The sequence below is a fragment of the Bos indicus genome, chromosome 7 (assembly GCF_029378745.1).
Source record: "Bos indicus isolate NIAB-ARS_2022 breed Sahiwal x Tharparkar chromosome 7, NIAB-ARS_B.indTharparkar_mat_pri_1.0, whole genome shotgun sequence".
Classification (NCBI taxonomy): domain Eukaryota; kingdom Metazoa; phylum Chordata; class Mammalia; order Artiodactyla; family Bovidae; genus Bos; species Bos indicus.
Genome location: NC_091766.1, coordinates 52,755,586 through 52,775,296, shown reverse-complemented (window position 1 = coordinate 52,775,296; position 19,711 = coordinate 52,755,586). Strand labels below are relative to the sequence as shown.

The 19,711-nt window shown below is 44.7% G+C and overlaps 1 protein-coding gene and 1 long non-coding RNA gene across 2 annotated transcripts in view; one reads left to right on the top strand and one right to left on the bottom strand.

Moving 5' to 3' along the window:
- Positions 1-14,898, bottom strand: part of LOC109562151 (uncharacterized) — a 57,365-nt gene extending 42,467 nt beyond the window's left edge. The window contains exons 1-3 of the long non-coding RNA XR_002181132.2: positions 13,844-14,898; positions 7,585-12,424; positions 7,011-7,169 (exon numbers count right to left, since the gene is read on the bottom strand). This is a non-coding gene — a long non-coding RNA (uncharacterized lncRNA). The remainder of the gene's footprint in view (positions 1-7,010; positions 7,170-7,584; positions 12,425-13,843) is intronic.
- On the top strand, positions 7,677-19,059 carry GNPDA1 (glucosamine-6-phosphate deaminase 1). The gene is made up of 7 exons (XM_019965145.2): positions 7,677-7,794; positions 8,666-8,795; positions 12,130-12,231; positions 13,731-13,913; positions 14,897-15,081; positions 16,757-16,931; positions 17,603-19,059. The coding sequence occupies exons 2-7, from the start codon at positions 8,672-8,674 to the stop codon at positions 17,701-17,703; spliced, it is 870 nt and encodes a 289-aa protein (XP_019820704.1). The 5' UTR covers positions 7,677-7,794; positions 8,666-8,671; the 3' UTR covers positions 17,704-19,059.
- The last annotated feature ends 652 nt before the right edge of the window (positions 19,060-19,711 follow it).

Here is a 19,711-nt window from a genome sequence, read left to right as displayed (position 1 = left end):
AAAGCAGCCCCACTCCCTGCTCCTACGGAAAGCCCCACGCAGCAACAAAGACAGCGCAGCCGGTAAAAAAAAGCTTTTAGAGTAAGTATATCTCATGGAGGATTTTCTTTTATCTCAAAGTATATATGCATAAGAAAGTAGAAATGATTCAAATTTAATTGGGTATCCTGTTTATATTTCTTAAATCTGGAAACACTATTCCTTCAGCCTCTGTGGCTTCCTGTTTCTGGTCATCTCTGTCTATAATGCCACCCTCCTCCTCTTCAGTGACCAAATCCTAACTGTTTTTCAATGCCCATCTCAAAACTCTAGTAATAATAACAACGATCCCTTAGTGACAGCTAACTCAGTGCGAGGCACTGTTCTAAGTGCCTTACATGTATTAAATCATTTATTCCTCCCTGAGGTAACTACTCTTGGCAATCATAGTACATACCATAAGGTAGGTGTTATTTTTCCTATTTTATGGATGAAGCAATTAAGCAGAAAGAAATTAAGTGACTTCCCAGAAGTTACAATCAGTAAGTGGTAGAGCTGGGAATCAAAGTCAAACAGTGGCTCTGGCCTGCATTCCTGGACATGCCCCAGGTCTCTCCAGCTTTGATCTATGCGGCTCTCTTGGGACTCTGAGCTGCTTTCTCATCTAATATCTGAACCACATGATCATGCAGCTTATTATACTGTCATCCCCTTGTGAAGGAGCCTGAAATTACTAAACTTGTCCACATTTCTCCACTTAAAAGGAATTCTGCAATAGCCAAGAGGTAGGAGCAACCTAGTGTACCTGGAGAGATTAAAAGATATGTATGTATATATGTGTATATACACAACACACACACACAATGGAATAATTTTCAACCTTTAAACAGAAGGACATTCTGACACATGCTACAATGTGGATGGAACTTGAGAACATATGCTAAGTGAAATAAGTCAGTTGCAAAAAGTCAAATGCCATATAATTCTTTGTATGTGAGGGAACAAGAGTAAATGAATTGGTAGAGACAGAAAGTAGTGGCTGCATGGGCTCAGGGCAGGAGGAAATGGGGAGCTGTTGTCTAATGGGTATGCAGTTTCAGTTTTGCAAGATGAAAGAGCTGTAGAGACGAGTTGTAAAACATGAGTGTACTAACCATACCGAGCTGAACACTTAAAAATGATTAAGATGGTAAATGTTATGCTGCTTTTACCATAAATAATTTTTTTAAAAACAGAGAAAAAAGAATTTTGCATTTGCCTTCTTAGTCACTCCCTTCTCACCTGCTCTCGAGGAAGCCAGTTTTTGGCAGTATCATATCTGGGTTTTTGGAATGAGAGAGAGAGGAAAAGAGAACAACTGGGAAGCCAAACTCTGGTATCTGCATCAAAAAAGACAGAGAAATTTACTGTAAGGTAAAGGAGAATGGACATTAAGTTGAAGGAAGGGTGAGGCAGTCACCTGCTTTGGCTGGTTATGTGTGATGGGGTGTTGGGGCAGATTTTTTCAGTTAAGAATTTAGAACAAGCAGTGGAAAAAGGTTTTCTGGTTAGCAGTAAAAGGAATGAGGCAAGGAGAATTTTAAAAGGTGCTCTGAGTTCTGATTTGGATTGTCTTTGATATTCCTCTAGAGACCTTAACAACAATTCTAATTGCTTTTGGTCACCAGACTGTTTCTCTGTATATAACTCTGGTGCAAGAACAACAACAATAATAATATGGGATTAAACTATGTAAAATGGACAGTATTTGGTTTCTAACCCATAAAAATGACAATTTTTGTATGATTCAACCTAATAAGTGATATTTATGGAGCAGCTGCCATGTTCAGGCATAGTTCCAAATGCTTTACATGTGACAATCTATTTTAAACCTCATGACAACCCTATGAAGAAGTTTCCCTACTTCACAGTTGAGGAAACTGAGGCACAGAGATTAAGAAAACATCCCAGCTAATAAGTGGTTGATCTAGTATCTGAACCCACTGGGCTCCACAGCCAATGTTCTGAAACATGTGGGGCTTTGATTTTATATGCAAGGTACTGAGCTAGGTGGTATGGGAAATGCAAAGATCAGTGAGAAAGTAGTGAGATCAGAAAGAAAGTGAGAAAGAGCTATAGGAAATGGAGATTAAGACATGGCCTCAGATAATGAGAAGACAGCAAGTAACAGCAGAAGCCTGTGAAGCAGGGGATTCACAAACACAGCAGAAGGCAGCACAATGTGGGAAAGTATGGCCTGAGGAATGGAGAGTCATTGGTGGGTCAGACGATGCACCTCCAGGCACGGGGGAGAGAAAACAGGGGTTGGTTGATCTCTTGCTCAACATTTATCCCACCTATGGAATTTTCCTGAGTGTGTTAGATATCTACTGCAGCATAACAAATTACTTTATAATGCAGCAGTTTTAAACAACAAATGTTTATTTCCGTACAGCTTGGGTCAGGAATTCAGGATTGACTTAGCTGAGTGATTCTGGTTCAGGATCTCTCATGAGACTTCATTCAATATACTACTGATCAAAGTGGTGCACTTGTTACAAGTGATGAACCTACACATTATAATCACCCAAAGTCCAGTTTACATCAGAGTTCACTCTTGTACATTACAAGGGTTTAGACAAAAGTACAATGAAGGACATGTATCCATCACTACAGTGTCATATAGAATAGTTTCACTACCCTATAATCTCTGTACTCCACCCATTCATCCCAGCCTCCCTGTTGTTTCCATTGTTTCCTGTTAATTCATGGAAAACATCTTTTTTACTGTCTCTGTACTTCTGCCTTTTCCAGAAAGTCATATGGTTGGAATATTAAAATATGCAAAAATCCTCAACAAAATTTTAGCAAACAGAATCCAACAGCATATTAAAAAGATCATACATCATGACCAAATGGGCTTTATCCCAGGGATGCAAGCAAGGATTCTTCAATATTTGCAAATCAAGCAATGTGATACACCACATTAACAAACTGAAAGATAAAAACCATATGATTATCTCAATAGATGCTGAGAAAGCCTTTGACAAAATTCAACACCATTCATGATAAAAGCTTTCCAGAAAGCAGGTACAGAAGGAACATACCTCAACATAATAAAAGCCATATATGATAAACCCACAGCAAACATTATCCTTAATGGTGAAAAATTGAAAGCATTTCCCCTAAAGTCAGGAACAAGACAAGGGTGCCCACTCTCACCACTACTATTCAACACAGTTTTGGAAGTTTTAGCCACAGCAATCAGAAAAGAAAAAGAAATAAAAGGAATATTATAATACATAGTCTTTTCAATAACACACATTTTAAGTTTCCTCCAGGTCTCATGACTTGATAGCACATTTCTTTTTAGCCCTTATTGTAATTATTGTTTTCAGCCACTAAGTTTTGGGGTAATCTGTTATGCAGCAATAGATACCTCAATATTCTTCCAGAGTATCCCATAACTAACCTCAGGGGAAAAAAGATGTTTATTTTTGTATTCAGTTATTCACCCAACTTAAACCCAACAGAGTGTATTTGGCTTCGGATATGGTTAGATCTAGACAGCTCAACTGATGTCAACAGGGCTTTGTGTCTGTTTTCTATTGTTTCCACATCCCTCACTGACAGCTCTAAACTTTCCTGGATTTTATTAGAAGAAAGATTCATACAGAAGAAAAGTATCTTCTTTCTTCTGACCTGAGTCATCTGCTATAACAGTGAGTCATGTTTTTGATCTTAAGTCACAGAAAACTCTACCAGCAGTGGCTTAAATAAATATCCCACAGGGATATTTATTATTTCCTTAGAAGAAGTCAGGAGTAGGAGGTCTGCTGCTGCTGCTGCTAAGTCGCTTCAGTCGTGTCCGACTCTGTGCAACCCCACAAACGGCAGCCCACCAGGCTCCTCCGTCCCTGGGATTCTCCAGGCAAGAACACTGGAGTGGGTTACCATTTCCTTCTCCAATGCAGGAAAGTGAAAAGTGAAAGTGAAGTCCTCAGTCATGTCCGACGCTTAGCGACCCCATGGACTGCAGCCCACCAGGCTCCTCCATCCATGGGAGTTTCCAGTCAAGAGCACTGGAGTGGGGTGCCATTGCCTTCTCCGGTAGGAGGTCTGCTGCTGCTGCTAAGTTACTTCAGTCGTGTCCAACTTTGTGCGACCCCACAGACGGCAGCCTACCAGGTTCCCCCATCCCTGTGATTCTCCAGGCAAGAATACTGGAGTGGGTTGCCATTTCCTTCTTAATGCATGAAAGTGAAAAGTGAAAGTGAAAGTGAAGTCGCTCAGTCGTGTCCAACTCTTAGCGACCCCATGGACTGCAGCCCACCAGGCTCCTCCATCCATGGGATTTTCCAGGCAAGAGTATTGGAGTGGGGTGCCACTGCCTTCTCCTAGCACTTGTCAAATATCAAAGACTTAAGTTCTTTCTATCCTCCAGTCTAGTTTCATGCTCGTTGCCTCACAGTTATAATATAGCTTCCCCTGCTCCAGGCATCACAACTGCCTTCATGACAGGAAGGAATGACAAGGAACAAAGATTATATAGATGAACTCACAAACAAAAAAATTGGGGTAAGGGGCGTACTCACAATTCTTTTAATTAGACAACTTTAGTTCTAAAACAAGAGGATGGGAGGATGAGTATAGGTAACAGTATAAACCCAGGCATGGAGTGGGAGGAGTCCGAGGAGGGCAGAAGGTTAGATTAGAGAGTATTTAATTGCACTCATCTCACACGCTAGTAAAGTAATGCTCAAAATTCTCCAAGCCAGGCTTCAGCAATATGTGAACTGTGAACTTCCAGATGTTCAAGCTGATTTTAGAAAAGCCAGAGGAACCAGAGATCAAATTACCAACATCCACTGGATCATAGAAAAAGGAAGAGAGTTCCAGAAAAACATCTATTTCTGCTTTATTGACTATACCAAAGACTTTGACTGTGTGGATCACAATAAACTGTGGAATATTCTGAAAGAGATGGGAATACCAGACCACCTGACCTGCCTCTTGAGAAATCTGTATGCAGGTCAGGAAGCAACAGTTAGAACTGGACGTGGAACAACAGACTGGTTCCAAATAGGAAAAGGAGTACATCAAGGCTATATATTGTCACCCTGTTTATTTAACTTATATGCAGAGTACATCATGAGAAACGCTAGGCTGGAAGAAGCACAAGCTGGAATCAAGATTGCCAGGAGTAATATCAGTAACCTCAGATATGCAGATGACATCACCCTTATGGCAGAAAGTGAAGAGGAACTAAAAAGTCTCTTGATGAAAGTGAAGGAGATTAAAAAAGTTGGTTTAGAGCTCAACGTTCATAAAATGAAGATCATGGCATCCGGTCCCATCACTTCATGGGAAATAGATGGGGAACCAGTGGAAACAGTGGCTGACTTTATTTTTGGGGGCTCTGAAATCACTGCAGATGGTGATTGTAGCCATGAAATTAAAAGACGCTTACTCCTTGGAAGGAAAGTTATGACCAACCTAGATGGCACATTGAAAAGCAGAGACATTACTTTGCCAACAAAGGTCCGTCTAGTCAAGGCTATGGTTTTTCCAGTAGTCATGTATGGATGTGAGAGTTGGACGGTGATGAAAGCTGAGCGCTGAAGGATTGATGCTTTTGAACTATGGTGTTGGAGAAGACTCTTGAGAGTCCCTTGGACTGCAAGGAGATCCAACCAGTCCATCCTAAAGGAGATCAGACCTGGGTGTTTATTGGAAGGACTGATGTTGAAGCTGAAACTCCAATACTTTGGCCACCTCATGAGAAGAGTTGACTCACTGGAAAAGACCCTAATGCTGGGAAAGATTGGGGCAGGAGGAGAAGGGGACGACAGAGGATGAGATGGCTGGATGGCATCACCAACTCGATGGACATGGGTTTGGGTAGACTCCGGGAGTTGGTGATGGACAGGGAGGCCTGGCATGCTGCGATTCATGGGGTTGCACAGAGTCGGACACGACTGATGTGACTTAGCAGCAGCAGCAAAGAGTCGGACACGACTGAGCGACTGAACTGAACTGAAGGAGGGGAGGAGGAAATAAAAGGGTATCATGGATCTATGATAACATAGTCAGCCATCGGTTTCCCAGGGGATTGCTTCAAGGACCCCCACAAATACCAAAATCCACACCAGCTCAAGTCTCTTACATAAAATGACACAGTATTTGCATATAACCTATATACAACCTCCTGTATATTTTAATCACCTCTAGATTATTTATAATCCCTAAGACAACCTAAATATTATGTAAACAGTTGCCGGGCACACAGCAAAACAAGTTTTGCTTTTTAAGGAACTTTAAAAATTGTTTTTCAAATATTTTCTATCCAAGTTTGGTTGAATTTGTGCATGTGGAACAATGGACATGGAGGGCTCACTGTATTTCATTTAATGCTCACAATAGCCACATGAGGTCAGTATCACTTAATTTCCACTCAATCCCCAAGTTCCAGAGAAGAAAATTAAGAACTGGGGAAGGGGAGTCATTGGCTTGAGTCACTCACTCAAGAAGTGGATATTGGCAAGAACAGAATTCAAACCCAGGCGTTTCTGATTAGTTCCCATGCGGACTCCAGAGTCTCCAGAGTTAACAGATACCAGCACTGGTTCCCTACAGAAAGCTTAGTCACTAAGCTGTGTCTGACTCTTATGATCCCATGGGCTATAGCCCGCCAGGCTCCTCTATTCACGGGATTCTCCAGGCAAGAATACTAGAGTGGGTTGCCATTTCCTTCTCCAGGGGATCTTCCTGATCCAGGGATCAAACCTAGGTCTTCTGCATTGCAAGTCCTTAAAGATAAGGACTGATTAAGGCCCAATTAAGGTCACTTCCTAGACCTTTCTGAAGGCAACTGACCAGCTGCTGACTAGCAGCCTATTATCTGAAGTATTTGGAATAGGGTGGGAACCTCACTGAGAAACATCTGCAATCCTCAGTCTGAGATGAGATTTCTAACTAAATTAAAAAAATAAATAAAGCAAAACAAACAAACAAAAAACCCTACACCAACAGTGAAGCCAAAGAACAAGTACCCAGAACTTGTGTTCGCTGCACAGTCCCAGCTCATCAGGGTCTCACCAGAAGATGGAGCCGCAGTGGGGCCCAAAAGGAAAGGGCGAGCCGAGTCAGGGGAACTGCAAGACATGGGCGCCCAGCTGCCTTGGGATGGCCCGTTTGGTATGTTCTCATTTCTGTAAAATATAAGGATCTTAACGAAAATTCACTGAGGATGTAGTCTAAACTGTTAACATGATCTCAGGGTGGAGGAATAGAGGAGACCAAGAGTTTACGTTTTTCTCTAGTTTATACTGCTGCAAAGATTGATTTTTTTTTTCCCCCTAGAGGTAGAAAAAAATCCAATTATATTGAAAACAAAAAAAGCAGTACTATCTAGGTAAAGAAATGACATCTAAAAAAATAAAGGTCAGAGACAAGCTCAGCCCTAGAGAAAGAGATTCTACTCTTCCTTCCCGGCCTCACCCCCAAAACTGAAAACCTGGTCCCAGAACCCCCGCCCGGGGGACTGCATCCCTGGGAGCAACCTGGGACCCCCCTCCCGTCTCTCTCTCCCACCAAACCAGTCTCCGGGTCCCGTTTCCCACCCACCCTCTCCGCTGCCACCCAGGCCTACTCAGCCCCGGAACTCAAATGAGAGTGGGCGGCCCCTGGCCGGCGGGTCAGACGCTTCCGCGGAGCCGCGGCCCCTCAGAATCAGCCCCGACGACCGAGCGCGCCACCGCGTGACCTGCAGCCACATGACCCGCGCGGGGCGGGGCTGCCGGCGCAGTCGCTGCAGCCGCCGCGGGAGGCATCTGTGTAAGTGGGGAGCGGGGTCCGCAGGGACCCTCTTCGCGGGCGAGGTCCGGGTCCTGCCCAGCCTCCGGCACCCCGGGGCCGGGATTCCCAGCAATCTGCTTGGACCTCCTCCCTGGGAGGGCGATGGGATTGCCATTGGGGTGGGGGGGAAACCCCATGAATCGCAGACCCAGCCACCTCAGCCTCGGGCCTTTCCACTCTGATTTGACCGCAGCTGGGGGAGGAGTAGACGCCCTAATTCCTGAGCGATTGCCTTTACCCGGTGTTCTTTGGTGGAAACAGGATTCACAAAGCAAGGCCGGCCCGTAGGAACACTCCTCTCTGGTACTGAAAGAGAACACACCTCTCCAGCCCGTCACCTACTCTAGTGATCCAAGATGATCCCATGACCTGTTTAGTGAGGAGTTGTTCAAGGGTAGAGCATAGCATCTAGCCAGGTGAGGGTCGTCAAGAAAGGGAACACGGGCCTGGGTCGAGCTACAAGATACTAGCCAACATATTATGTTGAATACTATGTGCTTTACAGGCATTTTCTCATTTAATATTCACCATCATGAAATCTCTCAGGTAGGTGCTGTTGTCCCCATATTCAAGTTGAGAGAAAACAGGCTCAAAGAACTTGGATCCTTAACCAAGGTCCTGCAGTGATAAATAGAGGAACCGAGATTGGACCCCAGGTCTGTCCCGCAGCAGCGCCTCCTGCTGGGTGGTGGAGGCACTTGGCCCAGCTTTTTGATATTCCTGTGAACTGAAAAAGCCTTCCTCTTCCTGGCTCAGCCTAGAGAAAGGGGCTTACCCCTCCATCACAACCACCTCCACCCCTTTCTCCTTATGTCTTACTAATAATTGTTTCTGTCACCTGCCTCTGCAGGACACGATGAAGCTCATCATCCTGGACCACTATTCTCAGGCCAGTGAGTGGGCGGCCAAATACATCAGGAACCGCATCATCCAGTTTAACCCAGGGCCAGACAAGTACTTCACCCTGGGGCTCCCTACTGGTGCGTTGTGGGATGGGGAGAGTGGGCAAAGGCATTAGGGGCTCTCAAGGGTCCAGGTAGGTAGGCTCATTCAGACAAGGAACTGCAAGGAGGGCTCTAAGGTACTGCCCCTATGAATGAACAACTCCCCTGCGCCCTGGGCATACAAAACAGAGGACCTAGCTTCCTCTGGCGGAGAAGGCAATGGCACCCCACTCCAGTACTCTTGTCTGGAAAATCCCATGGATGGAGGAGCCTGGTGGGCTGCCGTCTATGGGGTCGCACAGAGTTGGACACGACTGAAGCAACTTAGCAGCAGCTAAGCTTCCTCTGGGGATTGTTTTGTTGCTGCCTGCTCCTGAAGAATCCTGGAGTAGAAGGGATCTTGGTTAGGCACGAAAAACTTTGATTTTTAGGCTATATTCTAAGTCAGCCCTGGGAGCCAAGTGTCCTTAACAGAATTAAGTCCAAATACCTTAAGACATACATTTTATGTAATGAAGTAATTTCTCTTCTCTGCACCTATAGTGCTAATAACTAAGCACCGTCTTTGGGAGAATTGAGTCACTCAAAGCAATTTCTGTAAGACTTAATTAAACATAGAACCTAAGTGAAAAACAGTCCCAATTTCTTTGGGGAAAAAATCAGAATGCTGCCTTTATTGGAGGATATTTTGATTCTAGCTCGTCAAGGCAAATGTTCTGATTTCAGAGATGGGGTGGATTTGCCTCAGTGGCCCATATACTATTGGTTGAGTCTTCAAGCTTTTTCTATATACAGCCAAATAATAAATATTTTACACTTCACTGGCCATATAACCAGTGATTGCAATCACTTAACTCTGTCCTTGTAGCTCAAAAACAGTCCTAGACAATACATAAATGAGCATGCTGTCTGCCAGTGAAACTTTACCAACACTGAAGTTTGAGCTTATATAATTTTCATATGTCACAATATTCTTTTGTTTTTTAAACTGTCCTTTAATTTATGAATGCTACAAAAACAGGCAGTATGCTAGATCTGGCCTGTGGGCTGAAGTTTCCCCATCTCTGCTCAAGAGGTTTGTGGGAAGAGTATATGCAGGTGCCTGTGAAACCACTAACATCTCAGACTAGGACGGTGCTGCACTAACATCCTGTTTTCTAACTGTACAGCCAGACTAGGCTGGAGTCTGGGCTTCTACTGAAACCCCTCCCCATTGCTGCGTCATTTGCAAAATAGATCCAGCGCCCTCAGAGTGGTATTAGGGCTGTCGAAGACCTGGCCCCTTCCTTACTATCACACTTGAACCAGCACAGCATTTCCATGTGGGTTCCTTGGAATACTCCTGTTAGATGAAGCACCAGTCCGGGTTTTGGGTGGAAGCTACCAAAACCTACTCTGGCTAATTTAAGAAGAAAAGGAATTTATTGACTAGATATTGGGGAGCTCAACAGGATCAAACCAGTCAATCCTAAAGGAAATCAACCCTGAATAGTCACTGAAGGACTGATGCTGAAGCTGAAGCTCCAGTACTTTGGCCATCTGATTCGAAGAGCTGACTCATTGGAAAAGACCCTGATGCTGGGAAAGATTGAAGGCAAAAGGAGAAGAGGGTGTCAGAGGATGAGATGGTTAGATAGCATCACTGACTCGATGGACATGAATTTGAGCAAACTTCAATAGATAGTGGAGGACAGAGGCGGCTGGTGTGCTACAGTCCATGGGGTCGTGAAGAGTCAGACACAACTTAGTGCCTGATCAACAACAACACACAGGATTGATGGGAAGGCTAGAAGTTTGGAAAATGTACATGACAAAATTCAGGGGGAGGACAGGGAAGCTGTGTAGCTCAGGCATAGCTAAGACCATGTCACAGAGACAAGCTGGTTATTTTGTGTGAATGGGGCTGCTGCCATTCATTCAGCAGATATTTTTCGAATACCTGCTATATGCCAAACTGTTTTCAATGCTAGAGATACAGCAATGAATAAAAAGAACACAAATTCCTGCCTTCCTAAAGCTTATAGTGGGAGAAACAGATCATAAACAAGTGAATTAGCAAAATACAGAGTAGACTGGATGGTGATAAGAGGGAAGGAGAAAATGAAGCAGGGCAAGTGATAGGGAATGTGGGAAGTTCCCTAAGGAAGGGGTGGGAGTTAGTGTTGGATATGGGGACAGGGAAAGTCTCTGAGTAAAGGCCCTAAAGAGGTGAGTTGGCTGTGCAGATACTGGTAGGGTAGCAATGTTGGCAAAGGGAACAAACCCCATGTGCAAAGGCCCTGAGGTGAAACTGCTTGAAGCAGGATTCCTGAGGCGGGCGGGAGGCAGCCAGGGGCCAGGTTATACAGAGCCTGTGTTAGGACTGGATATTATTCAGAAGCCATTAGTGGGTTATGAAAAGAATGACTTGGTTTGGGTGGGGCTTTTTTCTTTCCATCTTTTTATTTTTAGCAGTTTCACATATTCAAAAAAGCTGAAAGAATAGGTACCGTTTATCTGGATTCACCAGTTAACATTTTGCATATTTACTTTCATATCTTGTGGCTCATGTTCTGTCTATACACACACTCCTTATAAGCCACTTGAAAGGTCCAGAGATCCTCTAAGTCTTTTACCTCTAAGCCCTTTAGCACATAACTCCTCAGAATAAAGACATTCTCTTATATAACCACAATACTACTATCATACCTAGGGGAATTAAAAATCATTTCACAATATCATCTAATACAAACTATATTAATTTTCCCTCTAATTGTTCATTTATTATTTGTAGTTTTTAAAAAATTAATCCAATGTCCAGTCAGACTTCATGCATATCTAGTTTCTTAATCTACAGTAGTCCTCTTGCCTCTTTATGGGTTTATGACTTTTTAATGAGACTGCACTCAAGAGTTTGCTGCTCCAAGGGGAAGTCTCCCCAAACCCACAGGCTAGCCTGTACCACAGCTGACATTACGTGGTGTAATGTGTCCCCTCTTCTAGACAGTGAGCTCCTCCAGGGTGGCTGCTGAGTCTGTCACTTCTCCGCATGCCCATAATGTACCTCTCACATACTGGTTGCTCAGGGAATATCGTGTTGGCAATTAAGTCTGACATTCACTCAGGTGCTAATCACAGTCATTTCAATCGTCAGTGCTTTAAGTGCTAGGGATTCAGCAGTGAACAAGACAAACATAGCCCTGCCCTCCTGGAGCTTGCAGTCTAGGGGGAAAATAGGTTATTAAACCAGCAACTTAATGGATGGCAGTTGGGATTGAGCATTGGGTAGGACTTCAGATCTGACAGGTATTCCTAATGAAGCATCCCTGATTCATTCCTGGTTGCCCTCTGGGGCAATGAAGGGAATTCATTGCTGTGGCCTCTCTTGCAGGGAGCACCCCACTTGGCTGCTACAAGAAACTGATTGAATACTATAAGAATGGAGACCTGTCCTTCAAATATGTGAAGACTTTCAACATGGATGAGTATGTGGGTGAGTCTGTCTTTCATGGTCTTACCTGATTCCAGAAAAGTCATACTCCTCGCCTCACAGTATCAGCCAGGAGAGGATTGGGGACATCTCGGAACCAGTGACATTTGGTGGTAGGCTCAATTGGTGATACCACATCCTCCAGGCCTTGGTTTCTTCAGCTATGACACGAAGCTAATGAAGCTGACGTTTTGGGCTGTAAGCATTAAGTGATATAACAGATGTGGAAGCTTCTGTTCTATAGAAGCAGACACTTGATAAACTTTAGCATATTGCCCCCTCTGTCTCCTCCCCAACTCCATGCAATTTCTTTCTGGAACAAATGACTGCAAATGGGATCTGGGGTCCCATGGCTGGGGCATGTCCCCCCACTGTTTGTGTCTGGACTTTCTTCTGTTCATCTTCCAGTCCCCTTCCTGCCAAGTATACTGGGAGGGTAGCTGAGACTGGTGTCTTTAAAAGTGGCACCTTGGACTCCTGTCACCCTCTGTACCGCCTACCATCATCTTGTAATGGTTTCACTTGAAAGGTTTTTTTTTTTTAAATTGTGGTAAACTACACATAACATAAAACTTACCATCTTAACTGTCTTTCTGTGTACAGTTTGGCATTAAGTACTTTCACACTGTTGTGCAACCAATTTCCAGAACTCTCTTTATCTTGCAAAACTAAAACTCTAGCTATTAAACATCAACTACTCATTTCCCCACTCCCCCAATCCCTGCTGCTGCTGCTGCTGCTGCTAAGTTGCTTCAGTCATGTCCGACTCTGTGTGACCCCATAGATGGCAGCCCACCAGGCTCCCCCGTCCCTGGGAGTCTCCAGGCAAGAACACTGGAGTGGGTTGCCATCTCCTTCTCCAATGCATGAAAGTGAAAGGTGAAAGTGAAGTCGCTCAGTCATGTCCGACTCTTAGCAACCCCATGGACTGCAGTCTACCAGGCTCCTCCATCCATGGGATTCTCCAGGCAAGAATACTGGAGTAGATTGCCATTTCCTTCTCCATACCCAGCCCCTGAAACGCATTTTAAACATTCTTCTTGACTGAAAAACATGCTTTTTGGGAAGCCCTGAAATTAATTCTCGCCAGCCCCCTGGTGTTCAGGTTGGGGTTCAGGCTGAGCAGGGTGTAACTGGGAATGAATGGTGGGGTAGGAGGCATAGGGTAAGGGGTATGCTTGCTTCCTTCCCTAGATGGACCCAGCCGTTACCCCCCAGGAGGCTAGCCCACCTCTAGAGGCCCAGAATGACCCTAGCCTGCAGCCTCTGGCCATTCCCCTGTGAAAGGAGATCAGAATGAGGGCCTAGTCCCATGGTCATGAGCAGACAAGGATACCAGCTCAGCCTATCCTGAGTGGCTGGGGGTGGGAGGGCTGGGGCCCCAGCCTCCCTGATAGGCTCTTCCCTGAAAGTGTCTCTGGGGGTCAGGAGGTATCCTGGCATCTTTGGGAGGCGGACTCTGGCTCAGCCTGGTATGACTGAGTGCAGCCATGGCCCCACAGGCCTTCCTCGAGACCACCCAGAGAGCTACCACTCCTTCATGTGGAACAACTTCTTCAAGCACATTGACATCCACCCAGAAAACACTCACATCCTGGATGGGAATGCAGCTGACCTGCAGGCTGAGTGTGATGCCTTTGAAGAGAAGATCAAGGCTGCGGGCGGGATTGAGCTGTTTGTTGGAGGTGAGCTCGACACTGCAGCAGGTGTCCAGGGTGGCTGGAACACATGAGAAGGAGGACAAGACCCATGCCTGTCTCCCAAACAGCTTCCTGTCTATGCCAGTGGCAGGGGTCATTTGTTCGCCTGAGGTGGCAGGGAAGGCACAGAGCGGGAGCCCCTGCTGCTCAGAAACTGATCTGGGGCATCTCCTCTTCTTCAGTGTCTTATCTAAAGTGAGGTATTTGGATTTGGACTCAGATTCTCTCCGTTTCCTAGACAGAGTTTTATGGATCAGTCACGGGAACTGGCTGATCAGTTAAACATTAAAAATCAGACTCATGTAGTTCTAAAAGATTCTACCATCAACCCCTGCACACTATAAATAGCGACTGAACCCCAGAGAAGTTTTGTGACTTGCCCTGGGTCAGCCAGCCAGAGCAGCAGAGAGAGGGTGGGGACCTAGGGTCTCCCTACCCTGAGTTGCCCTCTTACACTTCCGTCTGTCATGGCCTCTGGAGTCACCTACAGATGGTGGAGGTGGGAGGCTGAAGTTGAAGTTTTTTACTGCTCCAGATTTAACCCTTCTTTACTTCCAAGTGGGGAGGAAGAGGCTAGGAATGCTCATGTTTTGAGATATTATAAACCTGGCGGCCCCTTTCCAGGCCTTGTATGTGTTTTATTCAGTGTGACTGTCCGAGCAGTGGGACCCATGACTAGTGGCAGACAAGAGAAAAGTTACACTTGGATGATCTGGGGGGCAGAAGCTTTTTGAATTGCTCTCTCCTTGGCTTTCTGAGGTGGTTAGCAAGTTAACAATGTGTGTGTATGCCTCAGCTAGAAACAAGCGGGGAAGATCAGATGCTTAAAGTGTTATCTTAACTGAATGAGGTAAGAGACACGGTTTTCAAGGATTTTTTTCAGACCCTAAGTGGGGAAGGAGGAATTGTCCATTCTTGAAGTCTTGGATCCCTGGTATCAACAGGGCTGCCCCATCTCTCTTGGGCAGGCATCGGCCCTGATGGACACATTGCCTTCAACGAGCCGGGCTCCAGTCTGGTATCTAGGACCCGTGTGAAGACGCTGGCCATGGACACCATCCTAGCCAATGCTAGGTTCTTCGATGGAGATCTTGCCAAGGTGCCCACTATGGCCCTGACGGTGGGCGTGGGCACTGTCATGGATGCTAGAGAGGTAAGGGTGCAAGGGATTCATAGGCCTTTCATTGGCCTGGGGTGGGGGGAGGGGGGGCGGAGCTAGACATGTCTTTTTGCTGCTAATTTTAACTATACAAGTACCACCTGAATTCACTTTTATTAAAAATGAAGACATTATAAATAAGGCTAAAGTCCCAACTGAGACCCTTCACTGTTCTCCTTCTCTGGAAGTAACCATTCTTCCCAGTGTGAGGTGAAACCTTTTGACAGTGACTGCCCAGAAAGCTGCAGGCTCCTAGTCTCTGCTTACCCAGCATCACTAATGTCAGAATATGAATTTGTACCTGCCCAGGTACTGAGGGGGCCCTCTGGTTCCCTGCAGTTGGTGGCGGTCAGTCACTGCTTGAAGGGAGCTCCCCCTGCAACTGCAAGATGCTTGTGCTTATAGCCCTGTGTGTAGAGATTCATAAATGTGGAGAAGTGTGATAGAAATAGTATCTTGACCTGAATTTAGTAAGTCTTCCCATAGAAATCTGGGTATCATTAGAATTTTTTGGTGGCTCCAGTTTCCTTACTTTCATTAGAAGCTTTTTCTCTTCATTTCTGATATATTCAGTGAGAAGCAGCTACAGAAATTTTAGCTTCAACTTTTCCTTGCCCAAGTCTGTAAACAAACATGTAAATCAGTGAAAAAGATTTCCTGTCTAAAATGAACTTTTGTGAAACGGCTGCAGATTTCTGTTGGGTAACCTTGAATCAGTACCTAGGGAGATCATTTTGCTGGTTTTGGTAAATAACTGTGGTTTGAGGGCTGTTCCTGTAGTGTGCAGAAAGGACCTGGGGCTGGAAATCTGGAAATTCTCTTTTTGAAAATGAATTCTGGCGTCCAAGTCACATTTCTCTTTGTGCCTCTGTTTTTTCATCTTTCAAGCAAGGAACAGTAGATCCTGCTCACAACTCCATGATACAAGTGAATTACAATGAAAGGGTATATGGAGAGCTATTTATAATCACTTTCCAACACTTGACATCTTGATATTTTAAGCGTTGAGGGGAGTCTGTGCCTGTTTTACTTAGACAAAAAGCATTACTCCAAGTCACACGAGCAGGTCTAATACTCTGAATTGAAAAGTGACCAGATTAAGGGGCAGCCTTATTTGGATTCAACCTTAGCAGCCACACAGATAACTCTCACCATTGCTTCCAAGGCCTCCGTGTAGACAGTGCCAATTGTGACCCCTCTTTTTCAGTTTGTCACTGAAAACTCACCCACCCTAGAAGCCCTGGGACCTAGCGTCAGAACAGTTGGGATAAGGTGTGGGCCTCGGTGTGCATGTGTGAACACGGCACATGTGTTCACAGGGCACTTTCACAGACATCATCAGAGGTGCCAGAAGGCACAATTACGTGGTGGTCAAGAGCACGGACTCTAGGTTAGAAACGACCTGGGGCAGGCTACTTAAACCCCCATCACAGAACCTACTTCCTTATCCTAGAAGGTAGGGATAATGATGCTCCCCACTTCAGGCTACTTGTGTGATAAAGCGCATAGAGCATGGAGCACAGTGTGCCCCATGCTAACGACTTACAATGACATATAAAAACAGTGGTCCTTACGATCACTTTGGGTGGCCAGACTAGAATTCAGGTGTCTGGACTTCCAGTTTTGCTGCTCCTTCTCCTCCATCACAGGCTTGTCTTCTGATCCCCAGGTGATGATCCTCATCACAGGTGCTCACAAGGCGTTTGCTCTGTACAAGGCCATCGAGGAGGGAGTGAACCACATGTGGACCGTGTCTGCCTTCCAGCAGCATCCCCGCACAGTGTTTGTGTGCGACGAGGACGCTACCCTGGAGTTGAAAGTGAAGACTGTCAAGTATTTCAAAGGTGAGGGTGAGGTGGGTCAGAGAGTAGGTAGCCAACTTCAGACATGCCAGGAGTGAAGAGTGGATCTAGCTTGCATGCTCTGACCACTGTAATTCACAACTGTGATTTAAAAAAAAAAATCAAACCCTCCTCCCAGAATACAGTGTTTTCTTCCCATCCATGACTGTAAGGGTCCATTTTTGGAGACCTACTTGCTCTGAGGAGGGGAAAAGAATGAAATCAAAGTTGGAGTTCTAGGGCAATTTGGTAAACTCCTTGCAGTGATACTGAGCCTCAGGTTTTTTCTCTTTTCAGATCTCATACAGGCCTTTTCCTTCTAGTCAAGGCACTGAACTGTCATAAAGATATTTTTTCTTCTACTTAAAGAGGACACTCACTGCTTCAAACATGAAAATCCTCATTTACTGAGCAGGCGAATAGGAATTGGTTCTTTGGTGAACAAATGGCCAACTGTCCTAGAGACTGAATTTATAAAAGTCCCATGGATTCTAGCATTCAATAGGAATAACAAATTCTTTTCCTATTCTTAAGATGTTTATCATTTGGGCCCACAGAAAAATGATGATGAGTACCAGTTCTAGGACAAAATTTGAGAGCTCCTGGATGTTACTGTTGATAATGGAACTCTGCCTCTACCTGCATTAACAACTTTTGTTTTTAATTTTTTGTAGGTTTAATGCTTGTTCATAACAAATTGGTGGACCCCTTGTACAGTATCAAAGAGAAAGAAATAGAGAAAAGCCAGTCTTCTAAGAAACCATACAGTGATTAGCCTGTGCTAATCCTGGTATCAAGTACCTCATTGGGACAGGCGGATCGTTCTGGAAATTGTCTTTAGGATGACAGAATTGTATTTCTTTAATCTAGTATGGTTACTCCAGATAAGTGGACAAACTGTTCTTGGCTGTGCAGCATGGAGTTTGGTCATGGAGTTTAGCTACTTGTTTGTAACTTAATCAGAAAAAAAAAAAAAGGAATCACTCCATAATTCTGATGTCTGCCCCACTGACTAGGGGTTTTTAGCTTTTTGTTCTGTCTGACACTGTTCGTATGTATACTACATTCCCATCAGTAAGTTCTACCCTGTGCACTGATTCTCAACTGGGGACGAAGTTAAGGGCTTATATATATTGGATAGAACCTCTCTGGAGAGTCTTGAAAGTCCCTCTTGAACAGAGCTGCCCCTTATTTGAGAATCACTGTTTTAGATTAAGGAATAAACACTCTGTGTCTAAAATCAGTATGAGGAAGCAGTCCTTTTGGTCAATAACAGAGGCCATGCGAAGGAAACTATCCCTTACTTTCTTTTCCCCATTTTTTTTTTTCCTGCTCTTTCAGTTGGCCCTTCCTTGAACTCAGAGGACTCTGAGAGAGGATTTGGGTGGGTGGGGCTAGAGAGAAGGCTTTCTCTGATAAACTCAGAGCTTCAAGGGACCCAGCCACGTCAAACTCCCCTCCCACAGGGACCTTCCAGCACTGGGAGGCGGAAACATTTTTCCCACGGGAGTCCTGTGTTTTGTTCCAAAGTCTCACTGTGGAACCTCTCATACACATGAAGGAGGTCCACAGGGGCAACAGACACTGTCAAGTTCAAAGCTGTATTCAGCCAAGGTTATGGGGCCAGGGCAAGCAGCTCAGTTTAGAAACACACAAGTGACATGTTCTACACCCCTAAGAGCTGAGCACCAAAAATATACCAACTTTGGAAGTTGCCTAATATCCTTTCCCCACATAAAATACCCTATCCTTCTAACCCTCCTGGGCTCCTGTGGCATGGCCTCATGTTCCCAGAACATCAGGAAACATAATGCTTTTGCCCCTTCTCCTTCATTCCTTGTTCACAAAAAAAGTCTATTGCTCTGCTTTCCTCTAACTTCTACGCCTTGACGGTTTGAATGCTGCCTCCTCCTCCCTGTTTTTGTGCCAGTTGGAAGCTGCTGCCACCTCTTTCCTGGGAAAGATCTTTCAGAGCCTGGCTCAGGCCTCTCTTTAAGCACTGTGTTTGGTACCAGTGTTTTACCTTTAGCTTTTATACGTGATTGTACTGCCATTCTGTTTTAAGCTAATGGATCAATGAACTTGTTTACAATGTGATATTTTCTATTAAATCCAGTATTTTCAAGTAAAATGTGTCATTTGTGGATTTCCTCCCCCAGAGGTCAGAAGCTGGCCTGGGTTGATATTTCTATGTTTTGAGAACAGCTAGTGAGTAAAGCACCACACTCACTCCTCATAGCAGCTCAGCAGGAAGTCAGTCACAGCAACTGTTGGTCTCTTCTTCAAACACCAGAGAGGAAAATAACCAAAATAGTTCACAAAAATGAAGTGCCTGTGTGAAAAAATGGTAGGAATGAACAGATGAGCGATGAGCAATAAATGGTCAGCTTCTGGCTCTGCTTGACACCCAAATATATGGCTGTTAAATAGAATAAGGCAGACTTGTGACCAGGAGGGATGTATCAACTGCAAGGTACAGAAAACAGGTTTTAAGGTTTTTTTAGTTAAAAGTCAATACAATGGAACATCTTGGGTCAACATAACCAACTGAGGTATGAGTAAAAGTTGAAAGAAGGGTTTACTTTTTTAACAACTGTTATTAATATATGTGCCCATAGAAGTCACTTGTTTTAAATATAAACTCAATGATTTTTTATTAAGTCTGTGGAGTTGTACAGTTCCTCACCACAGCCCCTTCCATCACCCCCCACAGCTCCCTAATCCCACCCCAGCCCAGGTGACCACTCATCTGCTTTGTCTCTCTAGATTGACCTTTGTTGGAC